Source organism: Carya illinoinensis, chromosome 8 (assembly GCF_018687715.1).
Source record: "Carya illinoinensis cultivar Pawnee chromosome 8, C.illinoinensisPawnee_v1, whole genome shotgun sequence".
NCBI classification, from domain to species: Eukaryota; Viridiplantae; Streptophyta; class Magnoliopsida; order Fagales; family Juglandaceae; genus Carya; species Carya illinoinensis.
Window position 1 is genome coordinate 883,851 of NC_056759.1, and position 22,633 is coordinate 906,483.

General features: G+C 34.2%; 2 protein-coding genes and 1 pseudogene across 5 annotated transcripts; 1 reads left to right on the forward strand and 2 right to left on the reverse strand.

Moving 5' to 3' along the window:
- On the reverse strand, positions 1–3,853 carry LOC122318992 (two-component response regulator ARR12-like). 4 transcript variants are annotated; one of them, XM_043136829.1, is made up of 6 exons: positions 3,691–3,853; positions 3,247–3,379; positions 2,653–2,805; positions 1,848–2,240; positions 1,647–1,723; positions 1–1,557 (listed from the first exon to the last, which is right to left on the reverse strand). In XM_043136829.1, exons 2-6 carry the CDS (start codon positions 3,374–3,376, stop codon positions 283–285), a joined length of 2,028 nt encoding a protein of 675 aa, XP_042992763.1. In that variant the 5' UTR covers positions 3,377–3,379; positions 3,691–3,853; the 3' UTR covers positions 1–282. The 4 variants fall into 4 exon arrangements, with proteins under 4 accessions (XP_042992763.1, XP_042992761.1, XP_042992764.1 ...); XM_043136827.1 differs by having other exon boundaries at positions 3,247–3,390; XM_043136830.1 differs by lacking the exon at positions 3,691–3,853 and adding an exon at positions 3,475–3,666.
- Positions 3,854–9,247: 5,394 nt separating this feature from the next.
- On the reverse strand, positions 9,248–10,566 carry LOC122318649 (annotated as a pseudogene).
- A 10,194-nt stretch (positions 10,567–20,760) lies between these two features.
- LOC122319084 (zinc finger protein 3) lies at positions 20,761–21,997 on the forward strand. The gene has a single exon (XM_043136972.1). It carries the CDS (start codon positions 20,950–20,952, stop codon positions 21,796–21,798), a length of 849 nt encoding a protein of 282 aa, XP_042992906.1. The 5' UTR covers positions 20,761–20,949; the 3' UTR covers positions 21,799–21,997.
- The last annotated feature ends 636 nt before the right edge of the window (positions 21,998–22,633 follow it).

A 22,633-nucleotide genomic window follows, 5' to 3' on the forward strand; every position in this document is an offset into this window, starting at 1 on the left:
TTCAAAATAATATCATCAGAAAGAAACTACTTTAATTTGATTCTTTGATTAGCTTCAAAGAAACAACTAAACAAAGGGAAAATATCACTAAAGTGCAATCACTGGTTAAATAACCAAGACTTTTCTCCTTTCAGCATATTTACCACGAAGTTGATAAAGCAGATTCTTTAACCTAATGGCCGGGGTCTAAAATAGAATGTGAAAATCACGTCTAGTCAAAGATATTACAGTCAAACTATAAAAGAAGACAGCTCTACTAGCGAAGCTAAAGCAAATATTATATTATATTACCCGTTTCACCATTGCAGTCACTATGTCTTCCAGTGAGCCAAAACTACTAGAAATATAACTTTCTTGTGGCTTCCTTTGGTCCCTGAGCCCCTGCTTCAACTTCAGTGATGTCTCAACATTAGATTTATTGACCTCTTCATGCTTCGTGTATGAAGGATCAAAAAAATTTGATTCTCCAATTGAATTGAAATCCATGTCTGGGTGGAAGTTCTTTGGTTCTGAACTCTGAACGAATGGACCCACAGCAGCTTGCACAGGGATCATAGAGTTCATTGTATTACACATAACATTGGAGTGATAAGAACTATCAGGATTATGGTCTACCCACCCTTGAGGTCCGGCATTATTACTTATTTTCCCAGCATTACTGCTGGTCAGGCTTGCTCCGCAATGCATGTCTGCCCTTCTATCCTGCAATTCAGTGGATACTGAAGTAGCAGAAGAAACATCATGTAGATTACTCCCCATTTGCAATGCCCTTTTAGACATATCATCCCTCACATTACTTTGATGCATGGTAGACTGGGTAGTCTGTTTAAAACAGTCATTTAATTGAAAAGAATTTGAGTGAATCCCAGATGACTGAGCAGCAGTTGACCAGTTTTCATTCAATCTCCTGTGATCCAGCAAGGGGGAAGACAATTCAGAATTTAAGGAGGCCAATGAAACGGGGGAGTGATTTCCAAATACTTCACCACCTTGAACTGCTTGAGGGTTTTGTTCTAACATCAATGTTGTGTTTGCGACACCAAGAAGAGGATTGCTTGAGCTACCAATGTTTGTTTTGGCATCTAGGAGGCCACTGCAAATGGGGAAAATTGCTCTATTATCAATAGCAGTGGACAGTTCCCTGACATGAGTAACACCTTTAATATGTTGTAGTTGATCAAGACCTAGGGTCATCGGCATTCCTTGAAGTACATCCCCATTATGGTTTCCAGGATGTATGACCTGCTGTGAGTCGGCCTGATCAACAGTAGAGCTGCTTGAACTTCGTGCATGACTAAGTTGATTCATTCCAGAAGAAGAAAGACCACGCATTCCCATACCAGCTGGTGTGTTCAATCTACCAAGCAACCCACTAGGTGGGAAGGATCTGAAACTGGTGTTATGAAATTGCCCAGATCCATTCAAGGTATGGAAATTTTCGAGTCCATTCAGAGAACCCATTCGTAAATATGAAGAATCTGTACCACCTAAGGCAGCTGCCATATTAGCTTGCTGGTTTACCATACTGTTGAGTCTTTTAAGGTAAAGCCTGTATTTCTGCAACCGTAAATAAAGTAGTAAGCATCCCATAATCAATAATAAGTTCATATCACATGACCTTAGAAAAGAAGGATCAGATTCTATGCCTGAAGATGGCTTGCCACATTCTCTCTTGTAAGCTTTTCAACATTCATCAGATCTAGGATTTTTTTTGGTACAGCCTCTGCATCCAAAAGAAGATTAAACATAATGAACTTATAAGAAAAGGCTCCATGCCTGAAACATTAAAAGTGGAATAATAATTACTGCAGAGGTTTTCACTTTAATGATATAGGTAAAGAACATACTGTCAATGCCCAACTGATGAACGGCTGCAACAAACTTGCGATGCAGCTCCACAGACCAAACAACACGAGGTTTCTTCTGAGTTGATGGATCATCGTGCACATTTTCATCATGCTCCTCATCCTCATCTTCATCCTGATCCTTCCGTTTTTTATTGAGCTTCCCATTCGGATCCGAAAGTGTCCCAGCAGACCCTGATCCTCCACCAATGCCAAGATGGGGCTTGTCTTGACTGCCAGAATTATTCGAGTCTTTTGAATCAAATTTCTTTCTCCTGACAACATGTTGCCAGATGTTCTTCAGCTCCTCAATTCGAACAGGTTTCAGTAAATAATCACAAGCTCCATGGGTAATTCCCTTCATCACAAGCTTGGGGTCATCATTGGCGGACAACACTACAAATGTTAAAATTAAGCCCGATTAACTAACCGCATGCTGCAAAGAGTGCCGCAATCTAAAAATAAACTCACAGAATGTAAGCACATTGTAAACTTTGACAGGGACCAACACATTCAAGTGCTTTTAAAAATGCCCTTTGTTTCTTCTCTGGAAATCAGACAAACATACTGCATTATGTTTTCAAAAACAAAAATCTCACAGTTTATCAAATTGTCGAAGTTTCTAAGATCGCAAAGATAAAGTTTTTAAAAAAAGCCAGTTTAAACAACCCTTATTATTCAATCTACTACAGGTTTTTGTTGACAAATCAACGAAAAATTTAGTCACAGAATACTAGAATGGCAATATACAAAGAAAAGAAAAGTTAATATGATGAAGATCAATTAGTGCTCCTGCTTCCTGGCTTACTTATGACAGGTAGGTCCATCTCAAGACCCACAAGCTCAAGCAGCTTAAAGCCATCCATGTCTGGCATATGAACATCACTGATGACCAAGTCAAAGTTGTTCTTGTTTTCTCTCAGCAACTTCAATGCTGTGATTGCTTGATTCGTTGTCGTAACTGCAAAATCCAAAACTCATGACGAAGATCAGGCCAAGTTTGTAAAATAGAAATAAATGCTTTCTCATATCTCCCAAAGCTACATAAACAACCAAAATTACTGAACTAAGCCATAGTCCAATAATATGACTAGAGAAAATTCACGAAATAAAGAACGAATCTCAGTAATAGGCAGATATCTGAGAAAGTATCTCCGCAAACAGAGAAATCCAATCCAATATATGAGAAAGTAGACATAAAAAACAAAGGGTGTGGTAAAAAATTGTACGGAACCCATACAGATTCAACGTACTACGATTATAGCAACAAGATGCAAAAACTGATTATATAGAAACAATTTGTATAGAAGATCTTTAATAACAACCACAAATCCAGAAACCCATATCCAAAAACTGATTATAGAAAGCAAAGAAATTAAGAAAAGAGCCACAAGATGCAAACCGTGATATTGGCATCGACGAAGAAGGGTCTCCAAGACAAAGAGGCAAGTGGGGTCATCGTCAACTGCGAGCACACGCATTCCAATAGGAAACTGGTCTCTGGAATCATCCATTATAGGCTCAACTGTCATTTTCTGCAAGCAGACTGATGGAAAAAATTCAGAGAACAAGAACAACGGAAAATGACCGTTCCAACAATATGCTCTATGTTCTATGGTAGTGAACAAACCCAGAATCTACTGAACAGAGAGAAGCAGAGAAAAGGATTTGCAAAGATTATGTAATAGTATGTGATATGAATTCAGAGAGAGAGAGAAAGAGTCTTTAAAAGTGGCAATTTGACCGGGGAAAGAGAGAGAAAAGGAATCTAATGAAACTACTATCTATAAACTGTGAAATCTGCAGAATGGAGATTTGAGCGTCACTGAAATATAGCATATTATACCTTGCCAAACTGACAAATTTTCCACTTCGTGTCGTCAATACTGCGTATAACTCACGCGCTGGAGAAGCTCAAACTTGGGCGTTGAAATTTCCGAGTATTTTCTTCTGGATCAAGCAGAAATGTTCAATAATTTGGAAAGGGATGAAAAATAAAAAGGGAAAAATGTTCACTTTTTTTAGATTAAACGTTCAATTAATACATTATATATAATAGAAACGAAAGTTCCGCTATAATATTTCTAAACCATCGAATAAAAAGGTAAAAAAATAAAGTTACTATTAAAAAAGATATTTTTTTTATAACATAAATTTTATATTTATTTTTTTAAAAAAATTATACGATATTTACATTATACAACTGTAAATATTATTTTTTAAATTTATATAATATAAAATATATTTAATCTAAACCATCTAATTTTAAAAAAAAAGTAATTAGGATCTTATCCAGTAATTTTTATGTGCTAATGTTTTACTTTTTCATAAGATTTTTTTTAAAAAAAAATAATTTATATAATCTTAAAATATGTAAATCTCGCATATTTTTTTAAAAATAGATAAATATCTACTATTTAAGAATAAAATGTGAAAGGTAGACAGCGTCCGGTCCAAATGAAGTCTCAAAGGATAAAAATTTGCATTAATAAAAGGAATTTCAACATAGAAAAATATGTTTTACGAAAGTGAACCACGTTTTATTTCGGGGGAAAATTCATGGTGATGTAGTTGGTTTTGATTGGTGCGAATGGGGCCTCGATTTTCTTGGAGTCTTATGCCGTCGGTCGGTCATTTTCAAAATGATTTTGGGCAAAGAATTTGTTTTTTTGTTTGAAAAGGAAACACCAAACATGTTTTTTTAATAATATTTACAGGCATTTCTTTTTTGGTCGGCTTTAGGATTATTGAAATTGGTTGTTGGCATCGGAGACTCAATACCACAATAAAGGGGACTTTAATTTATTTTTCAATTTTTAATTTTTTTTTTTAATTTTGTTTTGGTGGATTCCGTAAAGCATGCGCAAGCGTGCTTCCTTCCCTGCTGATAATATACCAAAAATAAGATAAGGAATGCTGCTTTGCCAACTCTTTCTGCCTTTTCGAACTCTGAACTGATTCCTTTTTCAGTTTTGGGACTTTTAATAAGCTTCTTCTTCTTTTGAGGGTCAAAAAGCCTCTTCCTTTTTATTAGGGCCTAATGCTACACCCAATCCCCAATAAAGAGATATTTGAAAACCCATTAATTTCCCTCCTATTTCTCCAAACCCAAACCCATACCATATAATAAAACTTAATGGGTGCTATCTGCATATACGGAAAATGAAAATTTCATCCCGCACTCCATCTCTGCATATAAACAGGTAGGGGCGGGGCTCCCTGCTCTGCCCCTACCTCTTTATAAAGGGGTGCTATCTGCATATAAAGAGGTAGGGGCGGGGCTCCCTGCTCCGGTATTGGGGGGTGGGGCAAACAACCGAACACCTCATCCTTCCCGTCTCCCACCCACTTCAAAAATATTATGTTCTAATAGATTTAAAAATATATATATATATATAAATATATTTTTTAGACTCAAATTATTAAATAATTAAATTGTAAATTAAAATTTATATATATAATAATTTAAAAACTAATAACATAAAAATTATGTTACTAATTTTTAAATTTGTTAAACTTGTTCATAATAGTCATAATAGAGTGAGAACAGTAAGTCCCACATTGCTCAAATAAGACTATTGTATGGCTTTGGAGTTCTATATAAAGGTGGCCTATGGTGCCCATACCATATGCAATCTTGTGATGAACAAGTCTCACTCTATTGTGACTCTTGTGAATAAGTTTAACAATTTGTAATATATTTATATATATATAGAGGAATGCTACACATCATCCCACACCACACACTTTATATATTAAAATATTATTTTTTATTTTTTTTATTTTTTATTTTATTTTATTCTTATTAAACTAATTAAATTATTCTATTTATCATCCACACACTACATATTTATTATAGGAAAAATGAAAAAAAATTAAAATAAGTGTGGTGTGTGAAGTGTGAGGATGACAAGAAAATTTTTCGATATATATATATACAATTTGTAAAATATAAATATATATTTATAAATATAAGTACAAGGTTCGGGGTGGGGGAAAAGTGGAGCGGGGTTGAGCCCTGCCCGGCCCCCGCCCCTGCTTAGTGTATTGCATGCGGGACAAGGGACCCCACCCCGGCATGTGTGGTGCGGGGTATCCCGTCCACCCATGCGGAAGCGGGGCGGACGGGGGCGGGCTCTCGCTGCCCACCCCTAATAAAACTTCTATTACCTACAATTATTTTTATATTTTTATAATATATTTTATTGATTAACTAAATCAGTTATTTTATATTAAAAAAATAATATGATCAATCACATTAATAACATACATAAAAAAATAAGTAAAAATGATTACACATAAAAATTTTACAAAATTAAATCCCCTATGCACCCCTCTAAAAAAATAGTAACGTTAGGTATACTTTTTGTACAAGTCTTCTATAAAACTTTGAGCCCCACCAAAAAAAAAAAAAAAAAAAGTGAGTATGGATTTCAAACTTTTCTGTAGTCCATTTTTTTTATAAAGAGCTTATACGAGATTTGCGCATTTAAGATTTATATATATTATTTATCTAAAAACAAATACTGTTGACTCTTGAAGCATTTTTATGAAAACTCTTTGCATAAGAACAAACATAATAACAAAAGAAATAATTTGTTTAAGTTCTAAATAGATAAATTTTACGTAAATTTTTATAAAAAAATGAGATCCAACTATTAAAAATTAAAAAAAAATTATTATTTAATAGTAAAACCAAATATTTTATAAAGGACTTGCACGGAACTTATACCTAGAATTACTCATTAAAGTTTTTCCCATTCCGTGCAAATTTGTAAAAAAGTTTCCATGCATAAATCAACATGAATTTAATTAAAGAAATTATTTATATAGTTTGAAGTTTTCATACTTATTTAAAAAAAAAAAAGTAAGAGAAATTTGATATCCTTCTGAAAACATTAACTTTTGCATAACAGATTATACTTTCTTCAAATGGAATACACGATATTTACACTAAAAAATTGTATATAATATTGTTCATTTAATTATATTTAATATTAGAATTCACCTAATATTTAAATATTATGATGTATGGGTGTTATGTTTACACGTCTCTAATTGTTAAAAAATCTTTAAATAAAAGAATTAAAGAGAATCTAATTATAACATCATTAATGACAACTTTCCAATGAAATATTACAAAAATAGCTGTATTATCAGTTGAAAGAGATAGGTCGTATCTTACACGAACACAAGGTGTAGAGAGGTTCCGAATTTTTTTGTTTTAAAAAAGAAAAAGAAAAAAAAGAGTAGGCGATACAAGTACGATGACTTAATTGGTAATTTTCTTTATTTTTTATTTAAAGGCAATCGATGCACGAAAAGCTATAGCGAATGAGCATATAGTTAAATGGCCACTACATTTTTTGGTGTGTCGCGACTGCGAATAAACTTACAGCACGTGGTTCTCTCAAACACATCAATGGAAACTTGCGTCATCTGATCTAATCATGTTTACTTTCCCCATTCTTCACTATTCATTTGGATCCTTTAACTTTTTATCTTAATTTCATCATCCTACCAAGCTTTCTAGTTTCTTCTTTGTCTTGATGATTTGGAACTTTCAAGAGGATAATGCATGGATCGAAAAGCATTCATCACCAATATTATTACATGTTTCCTTTCTTCTTTAAATTTTTTAAAAAATATTTATAATTTTCTTATTAGCTATTTACCAATCACTTTGATGCTGTATTAATTAGAAAAATAAAAAATAAAAAAAGAATTACATTAATTTTGAAATTATAATCTGATCAGGAGGAGTTTCTTTCTTCCGACAACATCTTGCTAGCTTGCTTATAAGGATCCAGTGAACATCATGCAGTACCATATGGGTCCAAAGTCCAAACAAGGTAGCTAGGCTAGCCACCAAAAGATTTATCAATTAAAAATCAAAAGCATAATAATCATAATCAACAAACCCATTAACATCAAGAAGGGGTACTTTCAAAACTTGCATGATAGTCAGAAAACCATCAGCACGAACATATATATATATATATATAGTACACTCTATATCGTATAATATATTATATTATATCTAGAAGATTCAGGCTGGGTGGAAAATCTTGATCAGATTCCTAGCTTTTTCCTTTTGGAGTCACATGGCTGCCTAGCTCTCTCTTTAGCATGATTTAAGGTGATCAGTATGCAAGGACTAGTACTGATAAAATAGGGTTTTTTGGAAATGGGGAAGGGTGGAAGAACAGGGCAGGTACCTCCGGCCTCAGCCCTCAACTTTAATTTGATAAAAATGCTCATGAGCATGCGTGCTAATTAACATCTTGTCTACTACTTGTCTCCCACCGGGGATATATATAACATTTGGGGTGGGTTCGTACTATATATATATATATATATATCTTCGACTTCCAGCTTTTCCGTATTTTCGTTTATATATATATATATATATATCCTGTAATCTTGTTCCACTCAAACATGCATGGCTGTCAATTTTTTCGAGCCAGACTCATGAGTTAAGCCTCCATCGAATTGATGATGATCAATCCCTACCAATAATTACAGACGTACGTGAAGCTAAGGTCAACTCAATAATTGTCAAGTATTAGTAGACGCGATTGATAGATAATTCTTTTTTATATGTAGTATAAGTATTTTTGATGTTTTATTAATTATCTCTCCCATGAATTGAGTGAGCTAGGCATACACTTACCAAGATAAGTGAGTGCGGGATTGAATTGGGCCTACCCATGACTATGGATTAGCTAGAATATATAGATCGATCTTATATTACGTGATAAGTGTCTGACGAGCAGGTTGACTTAAATGCGGTTTGGATAATAAGATAAAATAATTAGATAATTTTAGATAAAAATTAAAAATTAAATAAAATAGTTATTAAAATATAATTATTTTTTAATATTATTATTATTTTAAAATTTAAATTATTTATTATGTTTTATATGAAAAATTTTAAAAAATTATAATAATAAAATGAAATAAGATAAAACACTTGTTATATCTAAACGGGATCTTAGTGTGATGAATGTAATTACCTAACAATAATGATCCAAGTGTCCGATTGGTCAGGTGTTCGCTAGAGATCAAACTCATAAATAGGCTTTAAAAATGAAACCTGTGCAAGCGAATAAATGGTCACGTAAGATTACTGAGTAGAATAATTCTTTATATAATGTTATCTTGTATAAATAGATTACATCACATGTCAATCTTGTAAAATCCAGGAATGAAGCTGAAAGATAATGCAAGATAAATTACGAACTATTATAATATAAATTAAACAATTAAATTTATCATTTCTTATCTGTTTGTGACAATTGTTTAACATTTGGTATAAAATCACACTCATAAAAACATTTGAAGAATTAAGAGGTTCACGAGTAATAAAGCACAATTTTTCTCCCAATCGAGATCGATAATCATCAATGTGACATGTCCCATGTATTCGAAGCTGCCCAAAAAGAAAATTATATTAGTCCAAATTAATCGTAGCCACTTTAATTAAGGCTGTTTAAGAAATAATTATACAAAATAAATTAGGGGAATAAATAAATATATATATATATATATATATATATATATATTACCTTGTCTTGAGATGGTCCAATCCTTATCGGCTTATCCTGCCCGAGGGCCCAAAAGAAATATCCTCTTAACTGCCAAGACCGTGCGGCCTGGATCTTCACCCTTATCGACCGGACATCATCATACCCGATCCAAGAGTCTCCAAAATAGGAATAATAGGACACCGTTTCGAGGTCAATTTAACCGTTGGATTGTTCCACCTATTGAAATCAAATATTTGATCATAATTCAAGATACCAGTGACACCACCTCCAAGCCAGGGGCCTAACGCGGGTTCTCCAATCCCATTAGTGTCCGGATCCTGGAGTGTCCATGTCCGCCCGTATAATGGTAGACCCATAACTAGCTGACTGGGCGGTACACCGGATTGGATCCATGACCCGATTCCATAAATTGTGCTAAGATTAGTATTAGGATCAAGCAGTGCTGATCAGTGCGCCCCAGTGAAATTTTCCCATTTCCCATGATAATCAAAGCACATTGGACTAACCCAATCCACATATCTAGTTATAGCATAAGTTGGATACGACCGAGGCACGTCGGTAAACTTTGAAGCATAGTATACTGCAGAAGTTAAAAGTAAATGTGACTTTCCACAAGTCCTAGCTTCATCAACTAGGGCTTCTTGCCATTGCTTGTATAGCAAGGCAAGGTTTGACATGTCCTCCTCATTAGCTGGGAATTCCCAATCAAGATCAACACCGTGGAACCCATATTTTCGAGCAACTTCAATGGTGGAATCGATAAAAGTTTTGCGTGTTGCCCAACTGCTTGCCATTCTAGAGAATACAATCGGGTCATTACCGCCTCCTCCTATGGATAGTAAGGTTATGACGGGTGGGTTTTTTGTCCCAAGTGCACCCATCAACTCGGGGATCTTTACTTGGTCAAATTGGGTAACATTGAGTTTATATGTAATGGGTTCGGGCAAAAGGAATGCAGAGTAAAGGTGGGTGAAGTATGAGGTATCAATAGCGGATGCTGGAAATGCATCGAAAGATGGCCAATAGGCAGCTTTGATTACTGGAGATGAACGAGGATGATGATATGGGTATGGTGCTGCTGCTGGTGCTGCTGGCTTCGAACTGTCCGAAGGGGTATAAGAATTTGGAGGAGGTGGGTTAAAATTTGGAGTTGGTGCAAGTGGGTAGGGCATGGGTGCAGGGGAAAAAGAAGGGAGACATTGGAAAATTTGGGGGATGCATTGCCACAGAGGTTGCATCACCATTTCCGACATTAATTGTGTAGAAGATTACAAGAGTTAGAAGTGGTATGAATCCTAAGTTAGCCATATCTTGGGATTTAGATCCAAGAGACAATGCAATATTGGGTAAGGTACAGATTGAGATGTATATATACATGTTGCTTCGGGTGTACATAAAATATGTAAACAGACGCTAATTAGGAACATAGGTGGCATCGAAAATACATGTTGCATGTGTTTGGAGGGTACCTAGTGTTTACATAAATTGCATAAGTCTTCTCATCCTGTGGACTCTTGCACACATGAATTACATGAAAGTAACGAATTAGGTGGAGACAAAGGGCCGATCTACTTAGAATATAATTCCAAATATAAACAATGATGTTTGCAGACAAACTGCCTATTGTCTTGTGTCTACGAAAGTGCATCTTTTGAGGAGAGGAACAAGAATTGAACAGAGTTTCTACTTGACATGAATTGTATCTTTCACTTATAAAGACCTTGTTTTCATCAATTAATTAAGACTGCCAGACTGGTACAGTACTACGTGGAGGGCGGGGAGTAGTCTAATAGGGCAAACATAAACCCAGGAACAAAAAGTTCTAACAGTACTTGATACTATGGTGCAACCAAGTAATTTGACCTCTCTTCAAGTGTATCATGGGTTAGATTTCAGATAAAGACTCCTTTCTTAACTTGTGCACTGCATTTTTTTCCAAGATGAAAGGGATGAGCTGACTGAAACTTGCCATGCCACGTACGTATACGTACGTACACGTAACTACGATAACATTACATGATTAATATATATTTTTAGGAATGTTCAGGTGTTTCTTACTTTCGATGAATCGATGATCTATATATGATTCTACAGTACCAGCCAATAATTCTCCAGTGTTAAAGGCCTGACCAATGATTTTATAACACTTAGTTACTTGAGAGGTAAAATGATCGAGCAAATAGGATGACTTCTGGTTGAAAGATCATGTACTAATTTAGTAGTGTTATGAAACTATCGAAAAGTAAAGAGAGAGATAGATTTATTATAAAACTTTTTAAAAGGAGAGAGAGATAGAACTCAGAGAAGTTATGAAACTTATGAATTTCTTAAAGAATTCAACGATATATATAGGCGTACAAAGGGAACTATGCTAGCTTACTATGCAGTACTATGCTGGCACTGTGCATATGTCGGTCATTCACTATACTAGTTACTATGCAGTACTATGCTGGTACTATGCACTGTGCTATGTCGGCCATTCACTATGCTAGTTACTATGCAGTATTATGCTGGCACTATACACTATGCTATGTCGGCCATTTACTATGCCAGTTACTATGCAGTACTATGCTGGCACTATGCTAGTACTATGCACTTGACGACTAGATAAATGTGGTCATACAATTCAAGATAGTTTATAACACTTCCCCTTTGGATGACCATATTTAAAGAATATGCCTCGTTAAAACCTTGCCAAGGAAAAACCCTGTGAGAAAAAACCAATGGCGAAAGAAAAAAAGTACAGTATTCATGTGTATCGCCGAGTGCTTTAGGATTGCCTCATTAAAACCTTGCAAAGGAAAACCCAGTGGGATAAAACCTTAGCGAAGGAAAAAGAGTACAATCAGCACAAGTCTTCAAGACATTACTTTCCCTGAAAAGTGCATGATAACAGCTCTTCAAACCTCCGCATTCCAATGTTCTGCATAATCTTCTTAAATGTTGCAGTTGGTAGTGCATGATAACAGGTCTTCAAACCTCCGCATTCCAATGTTCTGCATAATCTTTTTAAATGTTGCAGTTGGTAGTGCTTTAGTGAATAAATCTACCAGATTTTTACTTGACCGTATCTTCTTGATATCAATTTCAACTTTCTTATCATGAATTGCAATGATCTTCTTGTGTGTATCTGAAAGATAACTCGCATCTGTACATCCAACTAACTGTGGACTTGATCCATGTTGATAAAATAATCACAATGAATCTTTCTGCTCATCACTACTCTTCTGGAGTTGTACTCTTCTGGAGTTCTTGTAAATAACACAGTTAGTGGAGAATTCATCAATATTAAACCGCTAACCTCATTTTTTAATAAAAACGGTGGCCAGCCTTTTAAGATCAGACAAGCACTGTGAATTTTCAACTCCTCTGTAGGTGTCAGGCGTGCTGTCAGGCACCGCAGCTGTCAGGCGCCGCAGAGCTATGAAGCTATATTTCGTCTCTTTTCTCCTGCTTCACGAGAGATGCTGTATCATAATTTTCTCTATAAAAGAGATATTCAGCTCATCTTCATTCGCATCTCATCTTCTTCACTTTTCTGTAATCATACTGCATTTTTACTCTGCAATCTCTTTCTGCATTCTTATCCTACAATGGCTCAACGATCTTCTCGTGGCCAATATATGAGGTACTCTGCACCTCGTTCATCAGTTTTTCCTGCTTCTACCACATGTGCTATCATACAATATAATGATCTGACTCATAGGTCAGATAATGAATCTATCTATGAGCTTGTGAGTCTCGGTACCCGATACTCATCATCCATTGTCGCATTTTCTCAGCGACTGCAATTCAGAACTTGTGGAGTTGACAATCTCCACGAGAATATTGCTATACTTCAGCGAATTCTTCTGGAGTCCAACATGAAGATAGAATCAATAAAGCAAGAGAATAGGAATTTAAAATCCTTGCTTAAATCTTCTTTTCGATTGCCCACCCCTTTAGATAGGGATGCCATGCAGATTCTTGAAGAACAAGAGTATTTGAAGAATGAGGCAAAGTGCCTTAAATTTCTGTAATTCTTGCTTCAAGATAATAAAATAATATTTCACAAATATTCATATTTGTGTTTCTATCTTTTGGTAGATGTTCTGTGTGCTCCCTTTCATTTCTTCTTTAATAATGCACACTTCATATCAAACTCATAATATGAATCTGAAATATTAATTGTATTAAAAGATAGTATTTCATGATTAATAACATCATCCATCTTCCCCTTGAAGCCGCAAGGGTTTCAGATCTATATTTCAAATATGTGTAGTTTTCATGAGCTCTTCTGGAGCCTCAATGACATTTAAATCATATATATAAACTGCAATAATAGTTTGTTTCCATTTGCCTTTGGATTGCTTTAGGTCATATAAGGATCTTTGAAACTTGATAGATACATATTTCCAGATGTATTTATATTAGAAGCTTCAGACATTTTCTATCCTTCAGGGATTTTCATATATATCATGATCCAATGATCCATATAAATATGCAGTTAAACATGCATATCCAAACTCTCGGTAACTTTCAAGCTAATAAAAATCTCAATATGATTTTAACCACTTTAAAATCATATCAATATTGTTTCTTCGAGAAACTAACTTGTGATTTCTATATCACATTTTCATATTAAAAACTTCAGACTTTTTATATCATGTATATAAATATCCACTGATATTTAACAAAAATCACATCTTTAGGTGTTTGGACTTCAAGTCCATATTTATCACATTTTACTTAGTGATATCAATTCTGCAGGAATTGAGAAACTGACTTGTGATTTATATATCACATTTTTATTTCCTTTCCATAAATACCCACTGACATTCAACAAGCATCACCTCTTTAGGTGTTTGGACTATAAGTCCCGATGCATCATATTTTACTAGTGAATCAATTCTGCAGGAATTGTTTCTTTCAAATATTGGCCAATATTTTACGTCGGTATTCTTCGACGGTTTTTGATTCACTTTCTCCATTACTTCTGGTAATGTCAATTGCCATCTCATATGGAAATACGTTGTCGACAACGATTTTATTTCCATAATTTCTCCATTATTCATGAAATGTAACGAGATCTCGTTATTTTCAGGTATCTGTCCCTCTTCAAGGGAAGACATTTTCATGAAAAATCTCTTCAGGAGGCACTCTTCAAGAGTTTATATAGGAGAATTTTATACAGAGAATTTGGATGGACTTTATTACTTGTTTTGTGGGTATGGTCTCTTCAGGAGCACCAAATTATTTGTGCCTTTCTCTTTTGAGATACTCTATCTTTTGTATCGATAAGTCTCACATACCTTTATACATGTTTTTAGACTGCTGAATTTCTTAATTGTCCTACAGGGATTTCAATCCTCGCTGGGATTTTAGCAACTAGAATATGAGACATTTTTATCTTATTGCATCCAAAATTTAATTATTATCTGAACTTCTGGTTCACATATGATAATCAAGATAACGTTGAATAATTTCATCTTATTTGCTTCAAGCAAATTTTTCTTTCCACTTCTGGTGGTAAAACTTTATAGTAAAAGAATCTTCTGATTCTTTTATGGACGTCCATATGAAAATCATTCGACTTATCGTAATTGATTTTGGATTATCAAGATAACCATGAAAAGATATAAATATTTTGAATCATATCACCTTTTGATGCATCATAATATTTGATTCAATAATTTGTATAATATCATCTCAAAGAGAAAGTTTACAGCTTTTCCAATATGAGCTTCTGGCCCGAAAAGATATTCATTATCACGTCCAATCTCTTAGTTTCTTTGAATGAAACGCATTATTCTTTTCACTTCAGGGAATAGAATGATATAAATTCATTATTATTCATTTCAGGGAATGATGTAGATCTAGTAAGACGTGAATAATGATTCTTATTAAAAGCTCATTATTTTGTTCAGTCACTGAAAGACCTGATACAAATTTATAATATATTGTGAACGTTTACATTTTATATTGTTACTTCAGGAGCATACTCGATATTGCTACTTCAGGAGCACATTCGAGACGTTCATTCAAATATATATTCTTTCCACAATTTCAATTATGCAACTTCAGATGCATAAATCATAATGAGCTTTTGGTACAAGTATCACTCATATGAGATACTCAATAAAATTATTGATTTAGGGCGATCTTTCAGGGATGCTCTATTTCCATTCTCAGATAAATCATATCATCAATAATTTATAACAAGTATAAATAAATAAAACTTTCATTACTACAAAACATTGTAGAATATAAAAATATTTTATAATAAGATAAAGGAAATACATTAATTAAAAAGGAATACTTTCATTATCAACTCTACGACTAGAATCCTCAAAGAAATCAGAAACATCAAGACTTGTAATATCTTCTCCATCTATAGAATCTAAAGCATATGATGGTTAAGTAAAATTTGTTTCAAATTTCTTTGTTTTTTCTTTTATAGAAGATTGGTATAAGTCAACCAAGTGCTTATCTGTACGACAGATACGAGCCCAATGTCCAGTCATACCACATCTATGGCATCCATCTTCATCTTTCTTTAAAAATTTGTTTTGGGGACCTTTGCCCTTCTCTGAGTTGAACCACTTCTGGTGGTACGGTGTATATCTATTATTGTCCCTTTTAGTGTGGTCACTTCTAGGATCTCCACTTCCATAGTTTTTCCTACCACGTCCACACCTTCGTTTTCTTTGAAAAGATGCACCATTCGCTTCTGAGAATGATGTAAATCTAGTACCATTCACTTCAGGAAATGATATAGAACCAGCAGGACGTGACTGATGATTTCTTAACAAAAGCTCATTATTTTGCTCAGCTAATAGAAGACAAGATATAAGTTCAGAATATTTTTTGAACTTTCGCTCTCGATACTGCTGCTGCAGGAGCACATTCGAGGCATGAAAAGTAGTATATGTCTTCTCTAACAAGTCATCATCAGTGACTTTTTCACCACATAATTTCAATAGCGAGCTAATTTTAAAGAGTGCAGAGTTATACTCACTAACACTCTTGAAGTCTTGCAACCTCAGGTGCATCCAATCATGACGAGCTTTTGGGAGGATTACAGTTTTCTGGTGTTCATATCTCTCCCTTAAATCATTCTACAAAATAAGTGGATCTTTCACCGTTAGATACTCAGTTTTTAATTCTTCATGAAGATGGTGCCGAAGGAAAATCATTGCCTTAGCACGGTCCTGCAGGGACCCTTGATTTCCTTCTTTAATTGTATTTCCCAGGTTCATTGCTTCCAGATGGATCTCAGTATCAAGGATCCAAGATAAATAATTTTTTCCAGAAATGTCAAGAGCAACGAATTTCAATTTTGTAAGATTTGACATTTTTTACATATATAAATCAGGAATATAAAAATATATTAAAAAACTTACTTGAAGTAGAGGACTTCTAGCTTCAAAATCGTCAGAACTTTCGTGCTGATAACGTGTTATGAAACTATCGAAAAGTAAAGAAAGAAAGAGATAGATTTATTATAAAACTTTCTAAAAGGAGAGAGAGAGATAGAACTCAGAGAAGTTATGAAACTTATGAATTTCTTAAAGAATTCAACGATATATATAGGCGTACAAAGGGAACTATGCTAACTTACTATGCAGTACTATACTAGTACTGTACATATGTCGGTCATTCACTATGCTAGTTACTATGCAGTACTATGCTGGTACTATGCACTGTGCTATGTCGGCTATTCACTATGCCAGTTACTATGCAGTACTATGCTGGCACTATGCACTGTGCTATGTTGGTCATTTACTATGCCAGTTACTATGCAGTACTATGCTGTCACTATATTAGCACTATGCACTTGACGATTAGATAAATATAATCATATAATTCAAGATAGTTTATAACAAGTAGTACTACTTCTTTTATAAAAAGATAGAATATCTAGCATGAATGATTAATGCATACTATAGTACATCTTATCTTTGGGAATCATGTACGTGTACGTAAATTTAACATTTTCTTGAAAGATTTTTGTAAATTAGCTTTATAGAAAGATTTAAAGATGATCATCAGGAGTTTATGAGATTTTGTGAAAGCGATGGGATTCATTAAAATATGTTTAGATTGGAAAAACTTTCAGAAATATTTTTATTAACGTTTGAAAAAAGTGGGTGGATTAAACGATGAATATATATATGTTTAATTAGAAAGAAAAATTTAGTGAGGGAGCTAGTGTTTAATTAAAGGAGAAAAAATATTTGCAAACTTGAATTGTACAACAGCCGTATAATTATTTTAAAAAAATTGAGTAAAATATAAGACCCACATAAAAAAAATTAATTTTTTAATAATGAATCTCACTTATTTTGAAAATGATTATACGGCGTTTATACATTTCACGATTGTATGTAGATTTTGTTACTCATCATCCCTACATGTACACCACACACCACACTTATTTTGATCTTTTTTAGTTTTTTTTTTTTTTGGGATTTTTTTTTTCGCTAAACTAATTAAATTCTTTTATTTATCATCCATTACCACACATTTGATAAGAGAAAAAAATTATGTGTGGTCATGTGTAGTGTGAATATGGTGAGTAAAGTTTTTCTTATATACAATACTCTGATGATCTGATCAGTTTAAGTGCTGTGTTAATAAGCTAACCTATTCTAACTAATCTGTAACCAATTATATAAAGCTAACAGTAGTATTTAATTACAATTCAGCTAATAGGTACGTACTAGTACTATTGCAATAGCTCAATTTGATAAGTTTATTTCACAAATAATACCTATATATATATATATTGGGTTCTAGAACATGCAGGATACAATATTAATGGATAATAATAATAATTTTGGAGACCTCTCAAGCTTGGACTCTTTCGCTTACTCCTTTGCCCTTACCTAATATTTTAGATGTGATAATACAAAGACAGATTATATGATGACGCACGACAAAATTTCATGTCAAACGCTCGTGATGATCATCTTGTTTCCATCGAAACATGCCTAAGCAATATTCTTATCAAAACATAAAGCTAATATGGTCGAAACTAGGACGTTGTTTCAAATAAACATGACTTGCTTTTTTACCATAAACCTAATAATTTTACTAACTATTTTATTCTTTTACTCCAATGAAAAAGAAAAGAATTCTGGTGTTTATCAATATACATTATAATTAACCTCATTACTCGCAAGAAGTTTCGATATATATATACAAAAATTTTAAGTGCAGTCATTTTTGTGTATTTTTTTGTACACTCTAGTGATACGATGGATTGGATATTAAAAAAAAAATTAATCCAGCCAATCATATCAGTGGAGTGCGCAGAAAATATGTAAAAGTGACTATATGTAGCATTACTCATATATATATATATATATATATACGCGTCTGATCTGACCTCTTTTAGCTAGGTATAGTAACTGTACGTAAATATATATTATCTTTATATATCATACAAACAAGAAACATGGAATCTGGTTGTTGTACAAAGAGACAGTATACGAAAGAAACGACAGTGAGAGGCCGGTAGTGACAAAGATAAGATCAGTAGATAAAGAGTTTACCGAACTCCATAGTCAAATACATATTCCATCGTGCCCATGTTGGCCTTGTCATGTCCGAGTTGTCATGATGAGAGAGAGAAAGAGAGAGAGATAGAGGTGGGGGAGGGGGAGTGGTGTTTATATAACAAGCTAGATGGTTTTAATTAGTACGAAGAGGGGGCATTAATTTGTCTTCTTTTGAGTAGTTCAGATATTTTTATGCCGGGAAGTGATGGCACTTTGTCAATTTCTTTTTCTGGCCTTTGAAACGGGAATTATTTAGAGCCTTTATGGGGACAGACAGATCTGGCAAAGAGATTTGGTTCTATTTTTTTAATAAGAAAAGCAAAGGGTACATGAAGTTAGATATGATGATCATCAGTACTGTTTGCAATTGTATTGCCTAAGCCTATGAAAGTGAAATGGAAAAGTCCACTCCGATGCATATCTTTTTTTCTGGCCAACTTTTATTTGTGGGGTTAAAGAAGTAATGGGCTCAATCGTAATATTAAAAAAAAAAAAAAATGAAATGCCAAACTTTCTTATTTGTGGCGCTTGTGGGAATAATATTATTTGTAATTATATAATATTATTAGAGATTGCTATGTATCCCAAGGGTTAACTTTAGAGATTATATGATCTTCATGTTACATTAATAATGCAGCATATATAATATATATATATATAGCACCATATAATATCATGGCAAAAGAGGGGCTGATGATCTTCATCAGCCTCCCCCTTTGTACTTGTCGGCCATTTGTCGCTCCCCACTAATCATGGCAAATCACAAAATTACCATAATAAAATTAAACATTTATATAAATTATTATTATTCTTAGTTTGATCTCTAGCTCGCTCCTCAAACAAAAAGAGATATAGTAATTAGGATATAGAAGATTAATTTGGTTAATCAAGATGTCAGAGATTAAAATAAGATGATCATGACAATTTTTCAAATGTTCTATTTATTGTAGCTATTTCACTTATTTATAATTAATTAAAATAATTAATATTAATGTCGATTTGATCATGTCGAGTCCACGCTTAATTAATGTAATGATTATTTTTCAAAAAAAAAAAAACAATATTCAACTTAAAATTATATGACAGTTACGGTAATTGGTAAGAGCTAGCTAGCATGCTTTAACCCTTTCTGTGGTGCTTTTATATATAAACAGAAGAACGGGATCGCTAGCTACGCATGAAACGGTGTTAAGGCCAAAGGCGCATGTATGCATATATGGCATTCTTCTTCTTCTTTTTTAAATCTTAACTAGCCCAAGTATTGAATTATAGTCTCACCCTTTTGATTAGTTGATCTGATGGTAAATTTTAAGGATAGTTTGGGGCCTACACGGAGTGATTTTTTCAATGAATGTATTCGGTTATGCAGATTATAAATAGACGAAATCAATTATTTTTGGTGAAATGGGACAGAAGTGGCCGAAGTGAATCAAGTAGCTCGCTCGACTCTGCATAAGATAAAATGGTATCAATGATTCCTTGTTCGGCCACATTTATTTTTAGAAGGGAAAGTGATCCCCCACAAAACTGTGCAGAGGGACACATGCATTAATAACATGGAACCAGGGTCACGGTGCAGAGAAAAGTTGTTCGGGCTACATACATACACGCATGGTTGCCTGTCCCCACATGATGATCATCAGGGTACTTTGAGCAGTTCTGCTACTGCATGATATATATATATATATATATAGCTTCGCTGAAAGAAAATTTGTTTCAGAAAAATCAAAAGAAATTTATAAATATTTTTAGATGCCCCCAAGAGTCTCATTAATCGAACTTAAATGGCACTTTAAGCAGTTCTATTTTTGTAAGTCGATCGAAGTGTCGTGAATTAAGCGTGTGGGAACAAGTAAACCTACCAACATACGGCTCAGCTTTTACTATTTTAAACTCTTTTAGAACAGTGCTGTATGTCTGTTGGATATATAACAAGGCATTTTACTTTGTCCCATGAACGACTTTTTATAATCTCTTTTTCGTAAACCGCCAAGAAAAAAGAGGTATCCTCCAATGAAAACAACAAAGACTGAGCCATGTAATAGCATCTTCTCTGCTAATCAAGAGGCTTATCCATGTCCGAATACACCACAGCAAAACCCAGAAGAAAACAAGCACCTGGGAGTTACAGAAGAGGATGAAGGTCATGAAAAGGAGACAAAGCTAGATATCTTCTTAGATCTGAATGTCTGTAGTCATGAGGATCAGTCCGATCGTGGGTTTGATGCAGAGCTCAATCTCATTGATTGCTTGGACGTGGGTTCATCTCAGATTCCATCATCAGAAACTGATCCCCATGATGATCAGGCTTCTTATGCCGAGCCACGAGTTTTCTCATGCAACTATTGCAAAAGAAAATTCTATAGTTCACAAGCACTAGGAGGCCACCAAAATGCCCACAAAAGAGAGAGGACTCTAGCAAAAAGAGGACAAAAGATAGCAGCACACATATTGGCCTCCGCAGAAGCTTTTGGGCACTCCCTCCACCAGCACCACCACCAGCACTACCCAAGCATGGCTTCTCTTCCTCTTCATGGTGCTAATTACAATAACAGATCGCTCGGAATTCAGGCGCATTCTATGATCCAAAAGCCTTCTTACAAATCATCTTCGGTTGGGTTCTGGGAACCTCAGGGCTGGTCAAGACCCCTCATTGACCAACAACCAGCAGTTGGGAATTTTCACACACCAGTAGGATCGCTTTCGCGAGGCAGCGTTGGTAGATTTGGCTTGCTAAGAACGATTAATGGTTCTCCAGCCCGTGATGATGAATTTAGTGGATTTTGGTCTGCAGATAGTGCTGCTCTTTACAGGACTAATCAAGAGGAGATGAAGAAGCTTGACTTATCTCTCAAGCTTTAAGAGCTGCACGCTTCGTCTTTCTTTTTTCGTTTTTTACTTTTTTTTTTTTTATTTTATTATCTTCACTCTTGTTCCTAGTCAAAAGTTTATCCAAATTTTTCTACTTTCAGTATTAAATTGTATATTTTCATATTAAAAACCCCTGTGGATTCATGTAGTTGAGAGTTGGAATTGACTTCATTTTCTGGTTGGATTAAAATGCATTGTTGTCAGTTAAGATTGGATCATCATGATCTGCCTCTGTACATAGCCTTATAGGTGGAGCTTGGATCAAAAGAAATTGTAATAATTGGAGCTAAAAATTGTAGAAATTTAAGAGTGATCATTTTTCAGAAATTTCCACATTCAACAATTTTAATTAAAACTTGAGACCTTGCAGCTCCTATAGCCCAACTATAATGTACCAAAATGTTGAGCTGTAACCATTAAAACTTACACGCCAAGCTCTCCTCCAAAAAGCCTTGGCGGCAGTCTCATCTTTTAGGATTGAATCAAAAAAAAAAAAATTTGTTGACCAAGCTTCACATGACGAGGCATGACAATTCCTTCTCTGATTAAAGAAAACAAATGGGTTTACCCAATTAATATTGTTGTTTATTGAAGTCATTAGAACCCAAATTCCCTATGAAGGTGATTAACGTAAAACATTTTAGAATCCCCCAAAACTCAGGGTCAAGAAATATCACTTTGGCTAAAAGAAGGCCAATGAGAAAGAGATTACGTGGAGTTCCCACTCCATTTTTTCTTTTTTTCTTTTTTTTAAAGCTTAGCTTTAGGTAACGTCGACAAAAGGCCAAAAACAAAAAGCTTACACGGAATACATGAAGATATGAAC